Source organism: Scophthalmus maximus, chromosome 2 (genome assembly GCF_022379125.1).
Source record: "Scophthalmus maximus strain ysfricsl-2021 chromosome 2, ASM2237912v1, whole genome shotgun sequence".
Lineage (NCBI taxonomy): Eukaryota > Metazoa > Chordata > Actinopteri > Pleuronectiformes > Scophthalmidae > Scophthalmus > Scophthalmus maximus.
Window position 1 is genome coordinate 8,268,319 of NC_061516.1, and position 21,836 is coordinate 8,290,154.

At 43.2% G+C, this 21,836-nt stretch overlaps 2 protein-coding genes across 5 annotated transcripts in view; both read left to right on the top strand.

The window, feature by feature from the left end:
* The first annotated feature begins 427 nt into the window (after positions 1 to 427).
* si:ch211-103f14.3 (zona pellucida-like domain-containing protein 1) lies at positions 428 to 4,622 on the top strand. Of its 3 annotated transcripts, none has more exons than XM_035625972.2 (11): positions 428 to 566; positions 663 to 773; positions 1,087 to 1,307; positions 1,427 to 1,611; positions 2,449 to 2,521; positions 2,794 to 2,891; positions 3,058 to 3,138; positions 3,229 to 3,397; positions 3,481 to 3,577; positions 4,111 to 4,131; positions 4,320 to 4,622. In XM_035625972.2, the coding sequence occupies exons 2-11, from the start codon at positions 665 to 667 to the stop codon at positions 4,448 to 4,450; spliced, it is 1,185 nt and encodes a 394-aa protein (XP_035481865.1). In that variant the 5' UTR covers positions 428 to 566; positions 663 to 664; the 3' UTR covers positions 4,451 to 4,622. The 3 variants fall into 3 exon arrangements, with proteins under 3 accessions (XP_035481865.1, XP_035481863.1, XP_035481864.1); XM_035625970.2 differs by having other exon boundaries at positions 433 to 582; XM_035625971.2 differs by having other exon boundaries at positions 433 to 577.
* A 5,861-nt stretch (positions 4,623 to 10,483) lies between these two features.
* LOC118300154 (CD166 antigen homolog) overlaps positions 10,484 to 21,836 on the top strand; it is a 74,108-nt gene continuing 62,755 nt past the window's right edge. For both annotated transcript variants that reach the window (XM_035624302.2, XM_035624303.2), the window contains exon 1: positions 10,484 to 10,791. In XM_035624302.2, coding sequence (XP_035480195.2) covers positions 10,509 to 10,791 — 283 coding nt within the window. In that variant the 5' untranslated portion in view covers positions 10,484 to 10,508. The remainder of the gene's footprint in view (positions 10,792 to 21,836) is intronic.

Sequence of the window (21,836 nt, forward strand, 5' to 3'; positions counted from 1 at the left end):
TGTAACGTATCGGATCGGATTTTACTTCTTACTCTTCCGGTATCCGATCCAGTCATTTTGGCCAATATTGCCTAATAAATATAGTCCATTTGCTTTTTCTGTCAGAGGACAGAGGACGTGGAATTATCCAAGAGGATCATCGTTGGGTAATGCTTAAGGATTTTTCCTTCATTGTTAATACATATGCTCACACATAAAAAGGGCATCAAAGTATTGGGTGTGATCCCCAGGGGTTTAACACAAACTTCATGAATATCCTATGTTAGTCAGTATGTCTGTATGTTAAAGAAAAGGAGCCTGTCCATTGTCTCCGGTCCCTCATAAAGACTCTTGCTGTGTAGGGTTTCAACAATTCTTTACCTTTAAGGCCTGGTCCTCGGAACTCCCTGTACAAAATAATTGTTCCCATTCAGGGAAGTTCAGGTGGACACACCAAACTACACTGACCTCGTTTTTGTCCAATCACATGGAAGACTCACAGTTGTATATAAGTATCTCCAACAACTCAACATACTGTTCAAAGCAGAAGACAAGCAGAGCAAGGGGAAAGCTGCAGTGAGACAGAAGTGGGTACCAAGTAAGGTAACAACAATAACTACAAGAAACATTAACTACAGTTTCTTGAGATTCTTTAAAAGCATACTTGTACTTTGCTATTACAGGAATGTCCATACCAAGGAGGAAAACAATGAACCCTCTTAATTTTCTCATTTTGGTATCCATGATGGCCAAAAGCCATCAGTTAACGTGCCAAAATGACTCACGACGTCCAGGTATGGTATACTTATATTAGTTATACGGGTATTTCTACACGTCTTAATATTTTATGCAAGTCAAGATGGGACAGTTATGTTTTTCCTCCATTGTTGACATCAATCGTATTATTTCATTTTGACCACACAAGCTCGAAAGGATTGCGATCTTGTCACACTGGTACAAACAGCAAAGCAGGAAAATTGAATTGGAATTTTGCTTGCCATTTTTTTTTTGGGGTTCCTTGCGGATATTAAATTACTTGGAGACTGAACACGATCTTAAGTGACGATTTCAGAAAAAGTTAATGCCGTATCTTCCCCTCTCCTTTAGAAAACACTGACATCTCAGTCGAATGTGGCACTTCATCGATTAGCTTGGCTATCCTGGTCTGCCCTGTTGTCTACACTGGCTACAACGAGTCCCTGCTCAATCTCAACGACATATTCAACAAGCCAGAGTGTAAAGGAACTCTGGACGAGTCCGTCAGCCCGCCTGTTGTCAGGTTCACCTTCCCCCTCAACATGACCAGTGCCTGCGGCAGCAAATTTGTGGTTAGTAGAGCTTGGATGAGGAGTTGAATGGGGTTTAATAAACGTATGTTTTCTCAAAGCATCCTCTATTCTTTTGTTTTCTTCTCTGTGCTTGACTCTACCGTGAATGTTGCCTCCAGACCACCAGTGCAGCTGGCACAGGGATCTTTGCTGACTTCTCCAATATCCAGACGGTTAATGTCAGTGGTGTGGTGCAATCCCATGATCCAACCACGGGGGTAGTCACCTACAACGCCGAGCTCAAATACTTTTATTCCTGTGCTTACCCTCTGGAGTATCTCATCAACAACACCCAGGTGGAAGTGTAAGATCTCCGCTTGTATTCCTCCAGGGACTTTGTGTTAAGATGTTTACTGTACACAACTGGACATGGGGGAGGTTGACAGTGTCTGTGACCATTCTGATAGTGAGCATTCAATGAAAGCTGTGCTTCACACGGAATAGTTTGGTTTTTGATTAATGTTACTATTTTTCCTAAGTAAGTAGTATTTTCAGAGTCAGGCAAAAGCATATGCCCCTTTTCCTCTTAGACTGTGGTTTAACAGCAATTTAAGCCTTGTTTCCCTGGTTGTCCGTTTGATGATACAACTCTTTTACAATCTAAGGAAATACACAATCCACATATTTCAATATGTAGATATAAAAAAGGAAGTTGATTATTGCAAGATTGTGCTCCTCTTTTTTGTTTACATGTTAACACAACAGCCCAGATTAACAGGGGGCACATGAAATAACTTCCATGGATTCATGCTTCTGAGAAAAAATAATTTTAAGCATCCAAACTTTAGTTTTGTAGAAGGAGTATTTATCTGCTGCTGAGAGGAACTGAAATGAAAATAGTTCAACATAGAAAATACAAGGAACAATCCAAAATATACCAATGTTTTGGGCATATTAACTGGGGAAAAGTGTCCTTTTATCTCGAGGCCACTAAATCACCTGTTACCATGTGATACTTTCCCTTGGTGATATGCATCTTTCGCGATCACAGTCTCAGAGAATAAAACAGGATCTTCAGACTGTAAGAGAAGCTTATTCTGGTGGAAATAATCTGCTGGCGTAGATATGTAACATGTAGGACACGGTCTGAAAAATGTCACCTCAACCCCAACCCACACCCCCTCTCCCTTGTCCAATTTAGGTCAGGATCGTCCATCGCAGTGAGGGACAAGAATGGAAGCTTCATCAGTACTTTGGCCATGGAACTCTTCAATGTAAGTTGAGACATAGATATTTTAAAGTAAAGTGCCAGTTGTAAACTCTAGGACTCCTGTGTTATTATGGTTAATGATGATGATAATTATGATGTTAATGATTGATGTTTTTCTATAATATTTAATAAATATTAATTTCATTTACTTTATATCAAATAGATTATTGATTAAAAGACAGCGAACACAACATCACACACCAGAATCAGCCAACAACGACAAAAATAAACTGTGTAAAATGTTGGAGCGAACCAACTCTAAATTTCTGCTGACAGGACCCCAACTACGTCACTCCTCTGTTCATGCCAGCGCTGGGATTAGAGCTGAGGACCAGGGTCTATGTCCAGGTCAAAGCAACCAACCTGACTGCTCAGTAAGAGCATCCACCGGCTTACACTCAAAAAGATCTCAGAGATTTCTTGCAAACCATTCTTGAATCTCTGGAATTTCAGTAATGCAGAAAAAAAGTGATTGGTATTAAATATAAAATGATTTTTAACACCACCTTTGATGCCCATTGTTCCCTCCTCTCCCACCAGGTACCACGTCCTCATGGACCGATGCTACGCTTCCATCTCTCCCTATCCCACAAACTCCACCTTCTACAACCTGTTTGTCCCGTGAGTCCCTCAAATCCCGTAAATCCTCACATCTGATTCTGAAGACCATGTCCATGTTGGACCAACACTTTTTTTCTTGACACCAAACAGGTGCTCTACGGACCAGATGACCATCATGTACGAGAATGGGGACAGTCACCACGCCCGCTTCTCCTTCCCGGTATTCAGGTTCCTTGAACAACAGAACCAGACGGTGTCCACTTATCACCTACACTGCATCACCAGGCTTTGTGAGAGCAGCACCTGCGGTACTTATAAGGTGAGTGATGGTTCAGCAAAAAGAAGATGACATCCATTCTTTAGTTCTTAACTTATTTACATGCGTTCCTCCATCATCTGCAGCAATGTAACAGCAGGAGGAGAAGGGATGTTGATTCCCCTGATGTTTTAGAAGCTACCACCCTGTCCTCAGTTCCCATTGTCACCAAAAATGACAACTGTAAGTATGCTTGCTGGCTGTTTGATCACTGACTTTGAAATAACAAGATGGAAAGTACCTTGGGTGTTGATGTGATACAGTAAATACAGTACAAATGCATGCAATTTGAACATTTAACATACCAACAGATAAAATCAATGCACAGTCATGTGAGGTCTACAACACTGGGTTCACTGTTGACCCAGGCTCATAAGTTTTTGGCATTCACGCCCCCTGATTCAGACCCATAATATACACTGTAGTGTTGCAACAAATTAATATACTGTGTTGCGTCACGAAATCTACATAAAAGCTTTGTCTTGGGTATTAACCTCCGTCAAAGTGTTTCATAAAAGCATTTTTCAGTACAACTTACTGACTCTGAACACACATGCCATACAGTTCATTGTGCAATAGCAAGCTTACCTCAATATACTGTAAGTCCAGTTAAATGTATAGAAGAAAGGGAGCTTGTGTTTTCCTCTTTTATTCTTAATAGCTCAGATATGACCAGTACAATTTCAAATTGATTTCCCCCATTCTCTTTCTTTCAGCGCTGACATCTAAGGAGGAAGGTATGCAATGTATTTTTTATTAGCTTCCTACATAACGGAATCTTCTTCATTACTAAATAGTGGGGCCATCAGTTTTCCAATGATTGTCTCATTATCACAACTGCCCGATTGTGTAGATAATATTTTTTGGGGAACTGAGGTGTGATGATGATTGTGCTCTGTTTGTGCTGTGGTTGTGTTGTGAGCAGCTTTGTCCAGCACTGCCTCTGACTCAGACTCAAGGATGGGTCTCGGCATAGCTGTGGGTGTCCTGACTCTGGCCGTCGTCGTGGTTGCTGCGGCGGCAGCCATCCTCTACAGGAGGCTCAGACACTTTTAAAGGGGGGCAGACATCTGTATGACCGCTCTGCACAAGTCCGACCTCAGCCGTGTTACAAAGAAAGTTTGAAGGAATGTGAAGAGTTTTCAGCGTGGAGCTACGGCTGCATGAAAGTTTACAGGCAGTTACAGAGCAAGTAGATGAGTAAGGATGTAAGCAAATTTGGGTGAACACAAAGAAGAATAAAAAGTCTTGGATGTGAATTATTGGTGTTATATTTTGTGTGTTCGCGCATGCATGTGTGTGTGTGTGTGTGTGTGTGTGTGTGTGTGTGTGTGCGCACCAGAAAAAGTCGGACAAAGGACATGAATCTTTCCTCATCTGTATTTGGCCATGACCCTGTCACATCCCAACCATTTAAGGCTTATTTTGTATAGAGGATGTATCTAGCTATACAGAAGCCTGAAGACCACAATGGAGGTTCACATATCACTGACACTAGACTCAGTTACTTTCTATACAATCTGCTCTTACACGTGACCTTTAAAAAATGTCCCATACGATGAATAAACTCCTTTACAGTTCTGTATGTGGGAGGGGTGTTGAAATTTAAAACCACTCTGTCAAAAGTGGCCGTCCAAAACGGCAGCTCGAACAAAGAAGGTGGGAAAGCCCTGGTGAAAGGACTCAAACTGGTATCTGGAGCAGCAGTAGACCACTTGAAAGGTACTCTGGGAAGTTTTAGACCAATAGTGATGCTGCAGAGACTAGATATGGTGGCCAGGTTGTTTGAAATTCTTTGTATGCTGTTTGGTGGCTCTAAAGGACACCTTGCTTTTTCCTTGAGCACTTAGAGCGATGAGTAAAAGAATTGCGAGAACCGGTAGAGAACCGATGTAACAACACTGAAATACTGAACTCGTACTCTTTTGTTCATTTACTTTTGCTATAATAAATAGCTTGGACGACACGGTGAAAAATATTTGTTCATAACCACGGTTGGAATTATAATAAAAACAATAGTATTGGCTACGAAACTAAAAGGAAAAGGTTGTCACATTGGGAATGTTTGCTCTCGCTCCTGTCCACTTACATTTATCCACATGACCACAGTACGGCATGAGATGGAAATGCTTAACAGGCAACGGTAACTTACAAAATGAAGTGCGTCATATTCATTCTCTTCTTTTTCTTCCTTCTACTTCGGATTTAATCGTCAAAACACCCGTTCACAAACATTGTGGAATCATCATTACAGACATCTCCTCTCTGCATTTGTCTGTTGACATTTTTGCGTCACATGAATCGTCTGCGTCTAGTGTTTGTTATTGTTATGGCTTAGTATTTTCTATTTTATGTTAATTACCTCAGATTCTGTTTCTATTTTACTTCATTTCATCATCACATTTTGTGCTGCTACATGTTGTGCTCTGTCGACTCTGACTTCCCCCTACAGGGATCAATAAAGGTTCATCTGATCTCATCTTATCTTAACTTATCTTAACTTAAACGGGAAAACATATTATGTGAATTTAATATCTAAGAGACAAGGTTGAGTATGTAGATACGTACCACTACATGCATGTGTCCTCATTTTCAGATTAAATGAGTTGTGTTTGAAAAGACTTTGTCTCTACTGTTTTGGTTGTTCTCACTGGCTTCCCGGCTTAAATGTGTAGCTATGAGGGAGTCATGATGCTTTTCATGAAGCATGTCTGAACTGATTTGGTTGAGCCCAAATGATGTTACACATATGATAAACATAGGGAAGAAACCTGGTGCAAGAATGTGCCATCAAAATGTAACGCTGTCCTGAGTATGTAGTTGTCTTCCATCCTGGCCAGTTTGATCTGTGTTGTGAAGATGGATCACTAACTGTAGCCAACCGGCTGCTCGCACTCTCACTGTTTATTGCCACTGACTTTCATCTACATGACAAGCTTTGCTTTGACTCTGCCTGAAAATGAAAGGATGGACTTTTCTTTTTTCAGGTTTGCTGAAAACTGCACCAGGGATTCAAACAGAAACTCCATCAGCAAGATGCTCAGTTACTGAGAGAGAGAGAGAGAAGTTGGGGTGTCGTATCCCAAAAGATGACAAGAGGGTGATTGGGACTTTGAACTTGCCAGCGAGGAAGAAGTGGGCAGCAGAGAGGCTTCAAACAAGAGCAGTCCTCTGTGTTTCTCTCACTGTCTTATACAGACACACGTACAGTACATGCAGTCTCTCTCTCTCTCTCTCTCTGGTACACTGTACATGCATACATAACTGTTCAGTTATTATTAGATAATGCATGGGGTACTCAAATTCTAAATCTTAAATTCTATTTGTATGAAAGTATGTATGTTTCCTGTTGAGACAGTTTGTCCTTTTATGGTAATTCCTCTGATGAACCACAAGGAGGCACTTTAGAGAGTTTAGACAATCCCTCACCTCAACATACAGCATAGACTTATCAATTATACTCTCAATCCCCTGTCCCTTCCACCAACAAACATATTAGTTTTGATAAGCAGAAGTCCAAATGTCTACAGGGAGTAGTGGTCTAATTTTTAGTGGTCTAATTTTTATATCCAAGACTTGAACGACCTGACAAGCCCTGCCACGCAGCATACTATTCTATCGCTTTCAAAATAAAATAAGATTTTAAAAAGTTTGATATGTGCAAAAAGGATGATATGTATTTTTATTTTCATCTGTGAAAATCCCTCTTGCCTTGGACCAATTTATAAATGCATCAGTCATAAACACATTACAATTATGGAGCAGTGAATGGGTAAACACCTCCTTTGTCTTGTGCATTATGCAAAATGGCCACTTGGGGGTTTGTTTTGTGGCTGAGTGCAGCTGCCAGTGACATTTTTCTGATCTCGTCTCTGTCGTCCGGCCACTTGGTCAGGCGTGCTGTTATCATGGACATTTAAACGCTCTCGGTGTCCATCTGGGAAGAAAGCGAGGGGTGCAAGTGAGGCAAAGATGGCGATGAATAAGATGCTCCCTGTTGTGTCGCTTCCCAGGGCCAGTCATGCCACACCTGTCCACTGGATGTCCTCGATGAACTTCTCTAGTCTGCGGACCACTTGGCTCCCCTTGTTGTCAGCTGCCTGCTCAGCATTTGCTCATTACACATTAGTTTCCAATACATCGAGGTCGGACACAGTTGTTCCATATTTCGGTGACCTTTTGAGAAGTCTTGTCCTACGACAACCTGTGAGCCAGATGCTGATCATCAGAAATGGCCTTGCATACCATCTGTCTCGAGCTGTGTTCCGGTGTGTGTGTGTGTGTGTGTGTGTGTGTGTGTGTATGGGTGGGTTGATCATGAAATGCAGCAAACATTTTGACTCGTCACAGTAGGACAAACACAGGTGTAAATATGGAATCGAGTGAGGGCTGATTTAGCCGCTTCAGTTTCATCGTCCCGGTATTTGTGGCCCCTCCAGTTGCAATCTTTTTGGGCAGTTTCACTCTGGCCTTCATAGCTGAACCTTGAACTGGGACACAGCTGCAGCGTCTGTATCTGGGTCCTGTTTGTTCACGCTGTCTATCAAAACTGTTGCAGGCTTTGTGTCAAATGGAAATGCTTGCAGTGCAGAATTTCCATTTGTGTTGCAGGTGACTTCAGGGACATAGTCGCCGTGCTTCTCTTCAACTGAAGGTTTAAGCTTGGGGTTTTGGGATTCTGTCAATGAAACTCAAGCAAGAAGTGTAACCAGCTAACACTGCATGCATGCAAGCTCCAAGGCTGCAGTCCTAAAGTGAATACTTGGTCTCTCTGTGGTAACATGAATGTAATAAAGTAAGTGATAACTACAGTGAGTGAAACAGTCGATAATAAATCTGTAGCTAACAGTGTAAGCTTCAATATGGCATTTTATTAGCTCCCAGATAATTATAAATCAAAAAATGTGTTACTCTACATTAATTCTTCAAGCAAAAGTTACATCCTGTGAAACTGAAAACTTTTCAAGACTGGATTTTTAAGTTTTGGGAAGAATCATATCCGCATAACAGAGTAGAATAAATCCACTTGTTTGGTTATGTGTGTCATAAAACTTTATTTTGGGTCGCTTTATTGCCTAATTAAAATTATTCTTAAAATTAGCCTGCACTATCTCATCAAATACAGATGTATGTTACTAGTGTTGTCTGCTGTCATTATCAAAGAATATATTACTTTTTTAGTCAGCACTTTACTTGTCAGAATGTAGTTATTCTTGGCAATAACCGATTGGTGTTAGTATCCCCAAGGTTTCGGCACTTTACTTACCTGAGTGTGGATGTGTTTGCAGTGACCACCAGCTGGCGCTACCATTACCATGCATCATACATTGAGATGCACGCCTGGTTAGGGGTAAGGTGAGTCACCAGAAGTAGTCACCATTACATAGACATTCAGTTGTAGCTTGTACATGAGAAGCCTGTAGATGGTGACAGACAGATAGTTAATCCAATCCCCTTTTAAGTATCTTTTTTTTTTTTTTACAAGTCGCTGCCCTTTCCTTAATGGTTTCCAACAAACCCTTCCCAGATTGTTTGTTAAACAGAACCATCTGGCATATAATGTTAGACGTCCACTGCTGTGTGATGGTACTTGGAATTTAACAGTTGTCTTTTAAATGATGACTCCTTCAATGACATTATTGAAAACTGGGGAAGTCCTCAACGACGGCCCAACAACTCCAGGGAAAAGCGGAAATTCTTGGTGCTATTAATAAGATATACTGAAGAAAGAAAAAGTGAGAGGAGCTGAGGTGATGCACAAAATGACCAAAGAAAATATATTACTCAGGAGCTATAAGACTCAAATTGAGGGCCATCCAGCTACAACTGGATCACATTTATTTAGAACTCGCAAAAGGAGCGTTCATTATAAGTACAGCCATGGGCTGGAGGAAGGGGAAAGAATTCAAATGACTTATTTGCTCTTGATAAAAGAAACTTGGATTAGAAATAATTAACTGCCATTAATATTGACAGAGCTCCTTCTGAAGACCCCCAAGATAACTTCTGATCTAGTAATTGTATTATTAAAATTATTGAGCGGCTTCCTGTCCAGGAAATGATGTTCTGTCTGTTGATTTTCATATATACTTGGGAAATTATTCAAAAGCCATTAATCTGTATATACAAGGAGTGTATTAGTCCGTGAAAGACGGTGGAAAAAATCAAACAAGGCTTTTTATATTTCATCCCCACCCCCTAAAATACACATTGTTAATTTAAAAAGGGGGCCTATAAAATCTTGGCCAAACAGATTCAAGAAACGGCTCTATTCTTATAGCTAAAGTGCAAAACACCCCCCAAACAACTCCCCCTGGCATGATTGGATTCCTAAACTGCGGGTGAGACCCGGCCCGAAAGTGAAGTGAAAGTGAAGCGGCCCCCCCGGGAACCCGCCCGAATCTCCCGATTACCCCACTGCGGCCCTGGTAGCCTCTGCGCAGTCTGCAGCGCTGACACCAGGTCTGTTTGGTCCTCGACGTTGGTTGGACGACCTCCTGTCCAGTCAGCGCAGCGGCATCACTGCAGCCTCCACGTGCGACCGGATGCGGTGCGATGTGTGAACCAGCCAGTCTGACAACTGGCGTGGTGTCGTCACATTACCGGTCTGCTACTGTTTTGCGTGAATGACTCAGAGCGCCGCGCTTCCGCATCCGTACAGATAGAGTGTATGGGGAAAAAACCCCCCCAAAAACATTTCACATCCACTTTTAACTTTGTTTTTTGTTTTTTGACCTCCAAGCGGATATGGGAGCGGTCATATTTCCGACAGCACCTCAAGGCGACTTGTGGGCAGAAAGCCCCGCGGGACGCCTCCTCCCTCCCTCCCTCCTCTCTCTCCCCCCTCCTCCCTCCCCCTCCCTCCCTCCCCTCCTCTCCCTCTCTCTCCCCCCTCCTCTCTCCCTCTCCCTCTCTCCCCCCTCCTCCCTCCTCTCTCCCCCTCCCTTCCTCCTCTATCCCCCCTCCTCCCTCTCTCTCCCCCCTCCCTCCTCTCTCTCCCCCCTCCCTCTCCCTCTCTCTCCCCCTCCCTCCCTCCTCTCTCTCCCCCCTCCCTCCCTCCTCTCTCTCCCCCCTCCCTCTCTCCCCCCTCCTCCCGCCTCGCCGGGCTCTGCCTATGTGTCACCTGCAGCTCTCCCTCTCACAGAGACCACGCTCTCGGTGTGTTCCGGACTTTCCGCAGCTCCTCCCGACAACAGTGACTTTATCCGCGCGCCGCGTTCCGACCACACTCACACGCCGGCTTCTCCTCCTCCTCGTCGTCGTCGTCGTCGTCTCCCTTCCGCACGCTCGCCGGAGCCTTTTCTCCTCGGGAGCAACGAGAGCCACTGTGTCTAGCGGGATGACTCCGGCCGCCTTCCTGTTGCTGGCGCTCGCCGGCGCCGGGACGCTCGTCCAAGGTAAGCGTGTCCGCGCGGTGCGTGGCAGGAGCGAGCTTCCTGGTGCGGTTCGCACGCGGCCAGTCGCCCCGGAGCCATGTCACAGGTAGCCAAGTGGGCTACACAGGTAGCCCATTACTCTCCACACCGACCCGAGGCTCAGTTTGGGAATGATGGGCTACCTGCGGGGTGACGCACCTGAAGCTCCCGCGCTTCTTCTTCTTCTTCGTCTTCTTCGTCTTTTTCTTCTTCTTCTTCTTCTTCTTCTTCTATGACTGTGTAATGAACTGATAAACGGCCACAGGCAGGACTTGGTAGGTTTGCGCCTGAAACTGAAACTATTATTTCCCCTAAATGATAACGCAGCTGTTAATCATAAAAAAGAAATTAAAAAAAGGAAAGTGTTGATGATATATATATATGAAGCAGAATCAGAATCAGTTTTATTGCCAGGTTGGTAACAGGTTACACACCAGGAATTTGTTGGGGTGTTATTAAGGTGCATGTAGCAGTCAACATATATACATAGAATTAGAAAAAGAATATAGAATGGAATAGAATAGAATAGAATAAAATAAGATCAAATGAAATGAAATGAAATAAAAATTCACACTATTTACAATAAATTTACAATAAATATCGGGGTCATAGATGGTTAAATGTGAGTGTGGTCGATTACGTCATACACACACACACTCACACACACTCACACAGATGTAAATCTGTGTGTGTGTATGAAAATAGGGTGTTAACAGGAGCTGGCTTTACTTTCCATTCATTCTTCGAGGCAGTTGCCACGCAGGTTCCCTTCAACAAAAACTACCCCCTCAGAAATTTTTTCATGGGCGACTGAAAATCTTGTGGTGGCGCACCAAAAACCAAAAGTCACAACTGAATTTCAGGAATTCTATCATGCCGTTGTAGTTTTGGATTTGAGGTTTGGAGAGTTTTGTTTATTTAAGTCTGTATTTTGTTACCTTAGTTATTAAATACTCTTTTTATTGATTTAAACGGATAGTACCTAATGTAAAATATCAGATTTTTTAAATCATTTTACCACCATGTAGCATATTATGCATTTGCTACTGCAACTTTTCAGGTGGGGGGGTGTCCCCCCAGGCCCCCCTCTTGCCCCACACCCCTCCCCCCACCCGGGGAAGCCCTGGGGTGAAGAAGTGGTCACTGCTATCAGATAATGTGTTTATAATCAGGGATCTGGTTGTTTGGATTCTCTTGTAATCCAAGCCTCTGTTTGTGTGTGTTAAGTGTGTGTGTGTGTGTGTGTGTGTTTGTGTCTATCATTGGGTGTGTTTGAATGGACCAAGAGGAGGCCAGAAATAGCGCTTTGATATTTAATGACTCACAGGTCACAGGATCAGTTTTTATTTTCCTCTTGAGGTCTAAACGCTTTGGATTGTGCTTGTCAAAAGAGATTGTCACTCGTCGTTCCTGCTCGAGAAAATGAAACATATCTACAAGAGTATAGAGCTTTAATAAAGAAACTGAATATTCATCATGCTGAAGGAGCCTATTTTGGGAATCAGTGTGTCATATCTGAGGCTGGTGGCGAACGACTTCTATCTGGGAAACCAGGGCTGAGCTTTGACAGAGTTCAGACGCTTAGCGAACTATCAGTAGCACTGCTGGTATTGTCTTGTGTCATTTATAGACAGGACTAATCAGACTAAATGTCTTTTTCTTTCTTTCTCCCGGCTCTTATCTTTGAGTCGCGTCTGCAATGCTGGCCACTTCTCGCCCATACTCGCGGCTGCTCTTTGTCAGAACGGCAGGACGAGAGGGAGCCTGTCTGACTGCAGGCTGAGTGTTTGTGTGCGGTGGAAGGTTAGGTAGGAGGGCGGGGGGTTGTGGGAGGGGGGGCGCGGGGGCGGACTGGTTGGTTGACAGGCCAGGGGTTCCATCACTTGATGCTATCTGGTCTGTTTCTAGATCAGTGACTCCACGGGAGGGAATACACGTCTTATTTCAGTTATTTATTTATTTTGGTCGCATTTCATCCAATATGAAATCCTTATCCTCCACATAATGACAGATACCAGCCGAGCAGATAGCAGCCAAAGTCAGTTTCCAGCTTGATCTGTTGCATTCCTCACATCAAAGGGGGGTGTGCTTTCAAAGGGACTTTCAGACTTAGAAGTTCTGATGCCACAGAAAGCTCTTCAGGGTGACTTTAGAGTGCGGTAAGCTACCAGCACAAATATGAGGGGATACAGCAAGGCAGGGACTGTTGAAGAAAAAATGTATGGGCGAGCAGTCATCAGTGTTTGGAAAAGTCATCATTAGTGACAGATAATGACATTTTGAGGAAGACACATTTTAGGTCCTGTCGGGGCATTTCTTCCTCGTAGTAAATTCTACTTCCACTTAAAAGTTACCAACATTTCCCCTATAGAAAACAAGAGTTTCCTGTTGAGCCAACATGTAGGTACGGCGGTAACTATACACTGCGGTGACACAGACTGCAACTACTGTGATTGGTCCACTTGGTAGCATGTGCTTTGATTAGAGATGTAACGGTATGAACATTTTAAATCACGGTTAGAGTGACCAAAATGATCTCGGTTTGTCAGTATTATCACGGTATTATTTAAAAAAATATAATGATAAAGTTCAAAAAGTACTGATACATGAACCTTTCAAATGAATGACTCATCGTTCTTTTGATCGTTCATCGTTCTTCCTTTTTCTTGAAAAAGATCCATTTTATGGATATGCCTGTGTTGGATTCTGCTTCACAACATAACCACCATGAAACAATCAAATTTGAAATACATAAAACATGTATTTCTTTTCTTGGACCGACGACGAGGCGGAACTGTTACCCAAAGTTCGTGTTTGCGCTATGCATCCACCTCTGGTAGTCTAGTCGTGGCTGAGAAGAACCAAGCCAATGAGCAGGCGGATGGGGTCGACTGTCACCGTTTCCAAATGTCTTTGCTTCTTCCCGACCATGCCACAAACGCTGCTGGCCTCGTACGAATATGAAAACTCTAAGGGAGTGCCTTAGAGTTTTCAAACTCGTACGAGGCCAGCAGCGTTTCCAAACTTCTCCAACTCTGGCCAAGTGTGGGCAGCAGGTGTTACTGTAGCAACAGATGCACTTAAAACTTAAACATAGTGTAGTGTGTGTAGTAGTGTGAATGTAGCCACGGACCCACCAGCACACAAGCGTTTAGGGCTGCAAAGATCGCGTCAACGTAATCGACGTAATCGGGCGTCCCGTAATCAGGTGTCCAGTAATTGGGCGTCCCGTAATCGTCAATTCGCCGATTTGCGTAGAATGCGTCGACGCATCGCACTGTAGACATTCATCCCCAGTGATGCCAACTCCCGTTCTGGTGTATGCAGAAAAAAAAACTTCATCCGAACAAAGGTTGTGTTATATGAGCGGCGTATGTGCGTAGTTTGTTTGTGGCAGAACGAGAGAGGGAGAGAGAGCCTGTTTCTCTCTCCCTTTGAAACTGTTGGTTGCAGCAGTGAATTTGCGGTGCAGGTTTCAGTCTGTCTGGTGCATGAACACCGCAGCGTCTCAAGACAAATGAGAAGTTCCTGTGTCTTATTTACCGGAAGGTGTGCGAATGTGGAAGTAAACAGAGTGAGTCCCGGAGTGAGACAACGCTTAGGCCCTGGGGAAAGTGAAAGCACATCTCCCCTCGAGGAAAAGGCTGCAAACTCGGATACTCGCGCGATTAAGCGACGCCATCATTTGCGTCACACAGCGACGAACATAAACTTTGTCTTACCTTTAATATTTTGTCACGATAAGTTGTGTTTTGATCCATAAATCCGCTCCCGTTAGCTAGCAGAAAGACTACTTGTCGCAGCACGACAAAGAGTGTTTGTAGAGAGAGATGAACAACCGTCTTTGCTAAAAACAGTTGTATTTAGGTGGAATTAATACTTAAACATAGAGACATATAAGTGAAGTTAAAGGAGTTGGGGGGGGTTAGAAGTATTTTATTTTATTTTTATATTGTGCTTTGCTTGTATGATGTGTGCTGGAATGTAAAAAAAAATATTTTCGATGTTATATACATAAAAGTAATTGATTTTATTCCTTGAAAATCAAGGAATTGATTTATTCAATTTACATTGATGTTATTTAATTTATGCAATGGTGAAACATTTTGCTAAATAAATATATAACTAACTATAAAAAAATCTAAAATCGCTTATTCAGTATTCGGCCTTCGGCCAAAAAACGTGTTAATTTTGTTCGGTTTCGGCCAACAATTTTCAATTCGGTACATCCCTAAGAATAACCGTTAGCTGCCGCCTTACAAGCGTGAGGGCTCACAGCAGTGTGAGCGACTTGCTGCGCTGTCGGCGCGGCAGTGCTCCTAAGCAGGAGTATATACCTGCTGTAGGGGGGTGTTAGCACAGATCATGGCGCTGTTACACATGTAGAGACACGTCGATGTACGTTCTTTCCCACCGGGCCGACAGTAATTTTCTTTCCTGTCTTGGGGTTTTTCTGTGTGTAAAGTGCCACAACTTAAGTGTTCACTGCAGCAGTGAAGATACATTCTTGATTTAAATATGTCTTTGGCATGTTATGTAACTTTAAAGGTTTAATACACTGTGGGGAGGAGAATCTAAATGTGGTTTTAGAAATACTCCTGCTACCTGCCAGATATTTTAACAACCAGTTAATAATAGACTCAACAAATCTCCCACACTGGTACCATGCCTGATAAACAGTTAATCCCCACGATGTCTCTCCAATTTATTGCAGTAGCATCAGTTACATTTTGGATTTCCCATTTTCCAACGGAATCACAACACTTTTCACACCTGGTCCTTTGGTGTCACACTTTAACACAGATTATAATTCAATCCAGTCAGCCTTTACGTATGCTCCATACATGTGTTTTGAAATGGACCCAAGTACCCAATGCTTAAAGGTTGTGGATAATATGCACATAGGTGTAGTTCCCCTCAATCAAACTGTCTTCTCATAAAGTGACATCTTGTCATAATTAGCATATACATTCTTGAGTGATGGTATATATGGTATATATGTATGGTTTAGTGGGGTCACCATGACATTGACCTTTAGGCCTTTGACCAACAGATTCCAATCAGTTCATCTCGCCGACATTTTTGAAGATATCTAGCAGACTAAATATCTTGGGGAGGAACTGTAGCACAACAACACAACAGCACTCTTGAAACAAAAATATGATGTCATGTTGTGCGTTTTCACTGCCACAGATGATGAGAGTAACCACATATTAACGCGTCAAGTTATTTCTCTACGTCCGCACAAAATAAGGGTCCGCTCAAAATACTTCCAATTTCTGACCTGTCAACATAAGAGTATCCTGCAATATATTGAGCACAGTTTCTTCTTGACGTGCATCGCGAAAGTGCCGAAATTCCTGTTTCGCACGCGTATCACATACTGTATTGTCCCGTGTCGCTTCTCGCTCGTGTTTTCGTGACAAAGCGTGCCTTGGAGCCATTTTTCCTGGTGAAGTAGTTTTCACTGAGTTTCTGAGTAGTCTTGTTGTGTGACCCACCGTTGCAGATGAGTCACGTAGTGTGATCAGCACAACGACTGAAAGCCTGCGATTACAAGACAGCACGTTCCTACGGCTTAGAGAACCGTGTAGTGTGCCTGAGGCATAAGGGGTTCCTGAGATTTCGCGTACACACAAATAACATCAACCACAACATCAACAACGACGAGACACAATGCCCTCGCCCCAGACAAGATCACTGGTGTGGTATGTGTTGCACTTTAAGTTGCTTCTGCTCGGGAGACAGGGTGGATTCACTATCTCTATCTGCCCCAACATGTACAACTGGAGGGGAAATACCTTGGTGGGGGTCTTAAGCAGTGAGGGAGGGGAGGGGTGGTGGGTGGATATGTGGAGACAGGAGGCTGGCAGCTACCTTCATCCAACAACCCCAGTAGCTAATTTCTGAAAGGTCACAGTCTGTTTGAAGCCCCACCTAAATCTTTCTGTCAGATGGCTTTAGTTTCATTTGCTATTCAGAAAGCCTCCACCCAGCCCCCCCCCCCCCTTTCTGCCCAGGCACGTCACATTAACAGCCCGTAACTTCCCGTTGTCATGTGAAAGTGCTCAAAGGTTTATAAGGTTACTCAATTGGTTAGAAAACGCTCTCTTCACTGGTGGGCACTGGCTAGTGAAATCATTTCAAACCCGTTAATGACAATTTGTTTCATCAGCGACATTTGGGAGGAACAAAGTTCTTTAATTCCAGCAGCGAGGGTCTCTTTAAAAGGTGATGCAGCTTGGGATGTCGCCATGATATTGTGGCTGTGGTATCACAGTAAGTCCGCGACAGGGGTAATACTTCAGTGATTCAGTGCTACAGTTTCCCTCCCAGAGAGGCCTGCTCCCCTTACTGGAGCCCTGGCTAACAGGTCAGTCCTCCTCCCCGACAGGCAAGATGTGGCTCCATTTCATTAATTCCCATATTTTCCCCTAACATTTGCATGTAAATGCACAGATGCTGTTGAATAAATAAAAGATCCCAGAGGCACGCATGGTGGCTGGAAATGCGGATGTCTTTTGATAATCCGTCCTTTCATTGTGGCAAAAATACATCAATGAGGCAAGGTGTTTTGCGCACACACCTTCTATCGCTGGTTCGCTGTGTGGAAGTGAACCACGAATAGATAGCTTCATACGTCATCTACTTCATATAGGAATACCATTCATTTTAACTCTTTAGACAGCTTTACTAGTCTGACGCGTGTGGGGGATTATCACAGGTTACTTTTTGCGATACGTTCAAACTTGGCATCCACACATCTTCAGTCTGCAGCAGGAGGATCATGTATCCAGGAGACGTGTACTGCAGCAGCAGGGTGTCAGGTATCTACATTGAATAGGGCCTATGACGCTTCATGCCAAGGGGCCATGAGACAAAAGTTTAGGAATTTACAGCCACATAATTAATGTCGATGGGACACAGAAATAATAGTTACCTTTTGAAAATAGATCTTGCACATTATATCTTTAGTCAACACTCTGAAGAGAGAAACTAAACCAAAGACAAACTGAAAGAAAGAAGTAAAAAAAAAAAAAATTGAAAGAAGAGACATTTTGAATATTTATGCCCCACTCCGCATTTTTCCTTTTGTCAAGGTGAGAAGCAGATCTAATGCTGGAGCCTCAAATCCGACTCGGTTGTGAGTAGGGCAGTGCTGTGGACTTCCCCATGTTCAACTCCCCCCGCCACAACAAGAAAGTACCCTCCTCTTTTCGAAATGTCCAGAAACAAGCAGCTACAACAGCTGAATTGGAAAGCAGTGGAAGGGAAACTAAATGAGATCATAGGTAAACCCGCACACACAGTGCTCACATGAGACAGTATGACTCACCAGTAGCGTTGCGCTTTTACTTCCGCAGTGAGTGTGTCAGGTTGTTCCCGTCTCGTAATGATGTCATGGTGAAAAGTCTTTTGACAGTTCCGGGGAAGCATGACTGTGTCGAAACGAGAAGTTGAACGCTGCGTTTGCCCAAACCCCGTCAGCAAAGCGGCGGCTTTGTTCAATGTGTGGGAAAAATAAAAATGTGACGAAGTCCACGTTGCTAGTGACGGGGGGTGGCAGCAGCAGCAGCAGGCAGCATTTACAGGTAAGAGGAAGAAGAAAAGGGAAAAGCAACAGGAAAAGCCACAGCCCGAGGGGTTTCGGTGGAGGCCGTTGGTGTAGCAGAGCACTTAGCCATAAAAAGTGTTTGCACTAAGGGTGCACGCACACTTGGCCCGGTTGATCCGTGCCGTGCTTAAGTGCGATTGCCCCCCCCTCCCTCCTCCCCCGCCCGACCGGCCCCCGGCCTCCGCTCACACTGCTTCGAAAGAGCCGGACCAAGGCATGATTGCTTCGTTATACGACGCACGCATCGATTGACGTCGTAGCAATGCGCCGCTCTGTGCTTGAAAACGTGCGGCCCTGGTTGGGTTTTAGCCACATCATGGAGAGCAGCACAGGTGACGTCATTGACTCTGTGTGGGGTTTTTTCGGACTCGTTTTGGTGCGGCGCGGCGCAGTTTTGCCGACTTTGCAAGGCGATGAATTTCTGTACATGTCCGTAGAGGGGAAACAGTCGCATATCATTGACATCAGGACCGCCGTCAATGGTCGTGCTCGTACATGTGCAAGCGTGCCGTGCCTACGCAGAATCCACTCTCACTGAATTCCACCATGATTATTGTCATTTGTTATATTTCTATTATCATTAGTCTCTCTCTCTCTCACACACAGAGCTGGCCCTAGCCTCTATGGGGCCCTACGATGCTGCTTAGTTCGCTTATGCCGTACACACACAGTCTATTTATCGTACTGTATTGCAACATAAAGTAGTCATGAAAGCCCCACTTCGGATAGAGTCCTGAGAAGGCTGACAAGTCTCCGGAGCGCTGTTACTGTCTTCAATCATGTTTTCATTGATGGCAAACGAACCCACGTTGCCGTGCCTGCAATACCGCTGCTAACTTTGATTGATGCCGCTGGACAGTTTTTCAGTGCAGTAGTGAAACTCGGGCTTCTTGCCTTGTCCTACTCGCATGTGAAAATGTAGCGCCCGGGCCGGACTGGGTGCGTGTGCAGCGCATGAATGAAAGGTAGGCTGCTGCCAGCCCTTCCTTTCTACATTGAGTTTAACATGTTCTGCAGATATAGACATTACAACTCTCATGAAAGCCAAACTGACGCTTGCATGATGTCAGAATGAGCATCAAAAAATAGGTACAATTTTCTATTCAATTTCATCTAAATTTAATATTTTTCCAATATTAAAAATGGTAAGGAATGAAATCCGAATGGGATTACGGAGGAAGATTGACAGCCCTGTTTGTACCAGGCTTTCTGTAAGATAAAGACAGACTTGCGTATGTATGAATGTGAGCCTGATATTTGAGACCCAAGCATTTGACTTGTTGTTTGACCTGCATTCCTGAGAGAGGTTCAGGTCAGCTAGGCTCCGTTGAGCTAGAAATGAAAATATGCAAGTTATCACATTAAATACTTGAATAGTGATCCGTGCTAAGCTGCTTAATTATTTTTCCATAAGACACTTCAAAGCAACCTGATGCAGAGGGTGCATAGTTTATCAGCCTGAATCTTAATCTGTTTTTAAGTCAAAAACACTGGCATTTAAAAAGAAAAGAAAAGAAAAAACACAGCATGGACACTGTTTTCAACATAATTAGATTTCTCAGTGAGACGTCTGCTCTGTGACTCTTCTCCAGCTTTTTACTTCACAAAATTTCATTTTTGTACAAGCGTCAGTGTATAGATCACCTTTAAAGCAGCTGGATATGACAGACAAGCATTTTTCCAACATACCAAAAGATTGTGTTACAGAGTGCATATGAAGGTATGGTAGCAGCATACCTGGGGGGCAGAGGGCATGACTCTGTGTTTTTCACTAATACTGTACGGGGGAGTGAGGGGTGCGTTGGGACTTTTGCCTCACTGATAGAGGCTAACAACATGTGCTCCAAAAGAGACAGAGAAGTGGGTCATGTTGACATTGTTTGCTACTTTTAATTGGTGTGTCTTCACAAAGTACGCATTCATCTTGTGTTTTCCCCCGAAGGCTCCTTTTGCTTGATGAAAGCACGACTGTTGCAGATCACCATGTTTGTTAAAGAACGTCAAGCTGAAAGTGTCCACCAACCATTGTCTCTAGAATTCAGCTCTTTGATGCTTTGTACGCATCAAAATTGGCGCTGTTGCTCTTAAATGTTGTGAATTCACGGCCACGATGCCTTGGACTCTGCAGACTGACACAAATGAGCCTGCAATCCAACTTCATATCCTCTCAATCAGCATATGGCGCCAAAGATATGATAAATAGGGATGCACCGAATATTTGGCCACTGAAATTGTTTTCGGCCAAATATAGCAACAACAAAAAAAAGCGGTTTCAGTGCCGAAGAAGTGAAAATTATTGAATCATTTTTACTGTCTGCTTAATGTCTGCTGAAATGTAAAAAAAAAATGTAGTGTTATATAAATATTTATAAATTGTACTTTTTTAATTGATTTTTTGTTCTTGAAAATCAAGACGAAAAAGCAAAAAGTACATTTAGGCTCATTTATTTATGCAATGGTGAAAAAATTGGAAAGACAAATAAAAACTGTAAAAACAAAAAGCAAAAACACTAAAATGTGTTTCGTTACTTTCGGTTTCGGCCAACAATTTTGATTTCAGTGCATCCCTAATGATAAATAATTTAGTTTATTGTTGAATACTTTGTCATACTTTTTGGGTTGTACAGATGCATACCTATTGCTACACTCTAAACTTTAATTTGTGTGGAGGATAGTGTTCTTGCCAACTTGGCTGTTTTTTAGAGGGGTATCTGCGTGAGTACAGAAGCGAGACAAATCTTACAAATGTCGAACTCCTCAAAAAAGATAAAGGGAAGTAAAAACATAGAGAGCAAGCAGGCCAAAGGGAAGAAAATTGAAAATGCTTTGTACTGTATGTCATGTTTTTTCTAGAGAGGGGGTAAATCATTCACTGGTGGTTATCTAACTACTGAACCAGTGATGAACCAACCTTGATGCATGGGGCGAAAATCAGATGAGCGAAGGGTTCAGCTACTCATTTTCTGTCCTCATTTCCAAAGATGTAGACTGTTTCAGTCCACAAAAGCAGTGTGGGACAACACAGGAATAAAACATTTTGATTCACAAAGCTACAAACATTTGCCTGCAGTGGTGCTTAGGAGGCAAATTGTGAATTTACTGTAAAGAAGGAGGAACTGAAAGTCCTGACCTTGGGTCGTGGTGGGAGGAAAGCCCAGATTTATCTTCTGCTAATGGGGGTTTCTCGCTTACTGTGGCCATGACATAGAAGTATATCAGTGGCAACCTGACCAGACTGTGTCAGAAGATCTGGTTAAGTGAAAAAGCTTTGCTACTAAATCTATTATTGTTTTTCTTACCCTGTTTTGAAATTGTTCTACTGTGATTGTGGAACAATTCTAAGTTTCTGATCGTAACATCCTGTCTGAGCTGAGTAAAGCTGTGACATATTGAACATGAAAGATTTGTCATC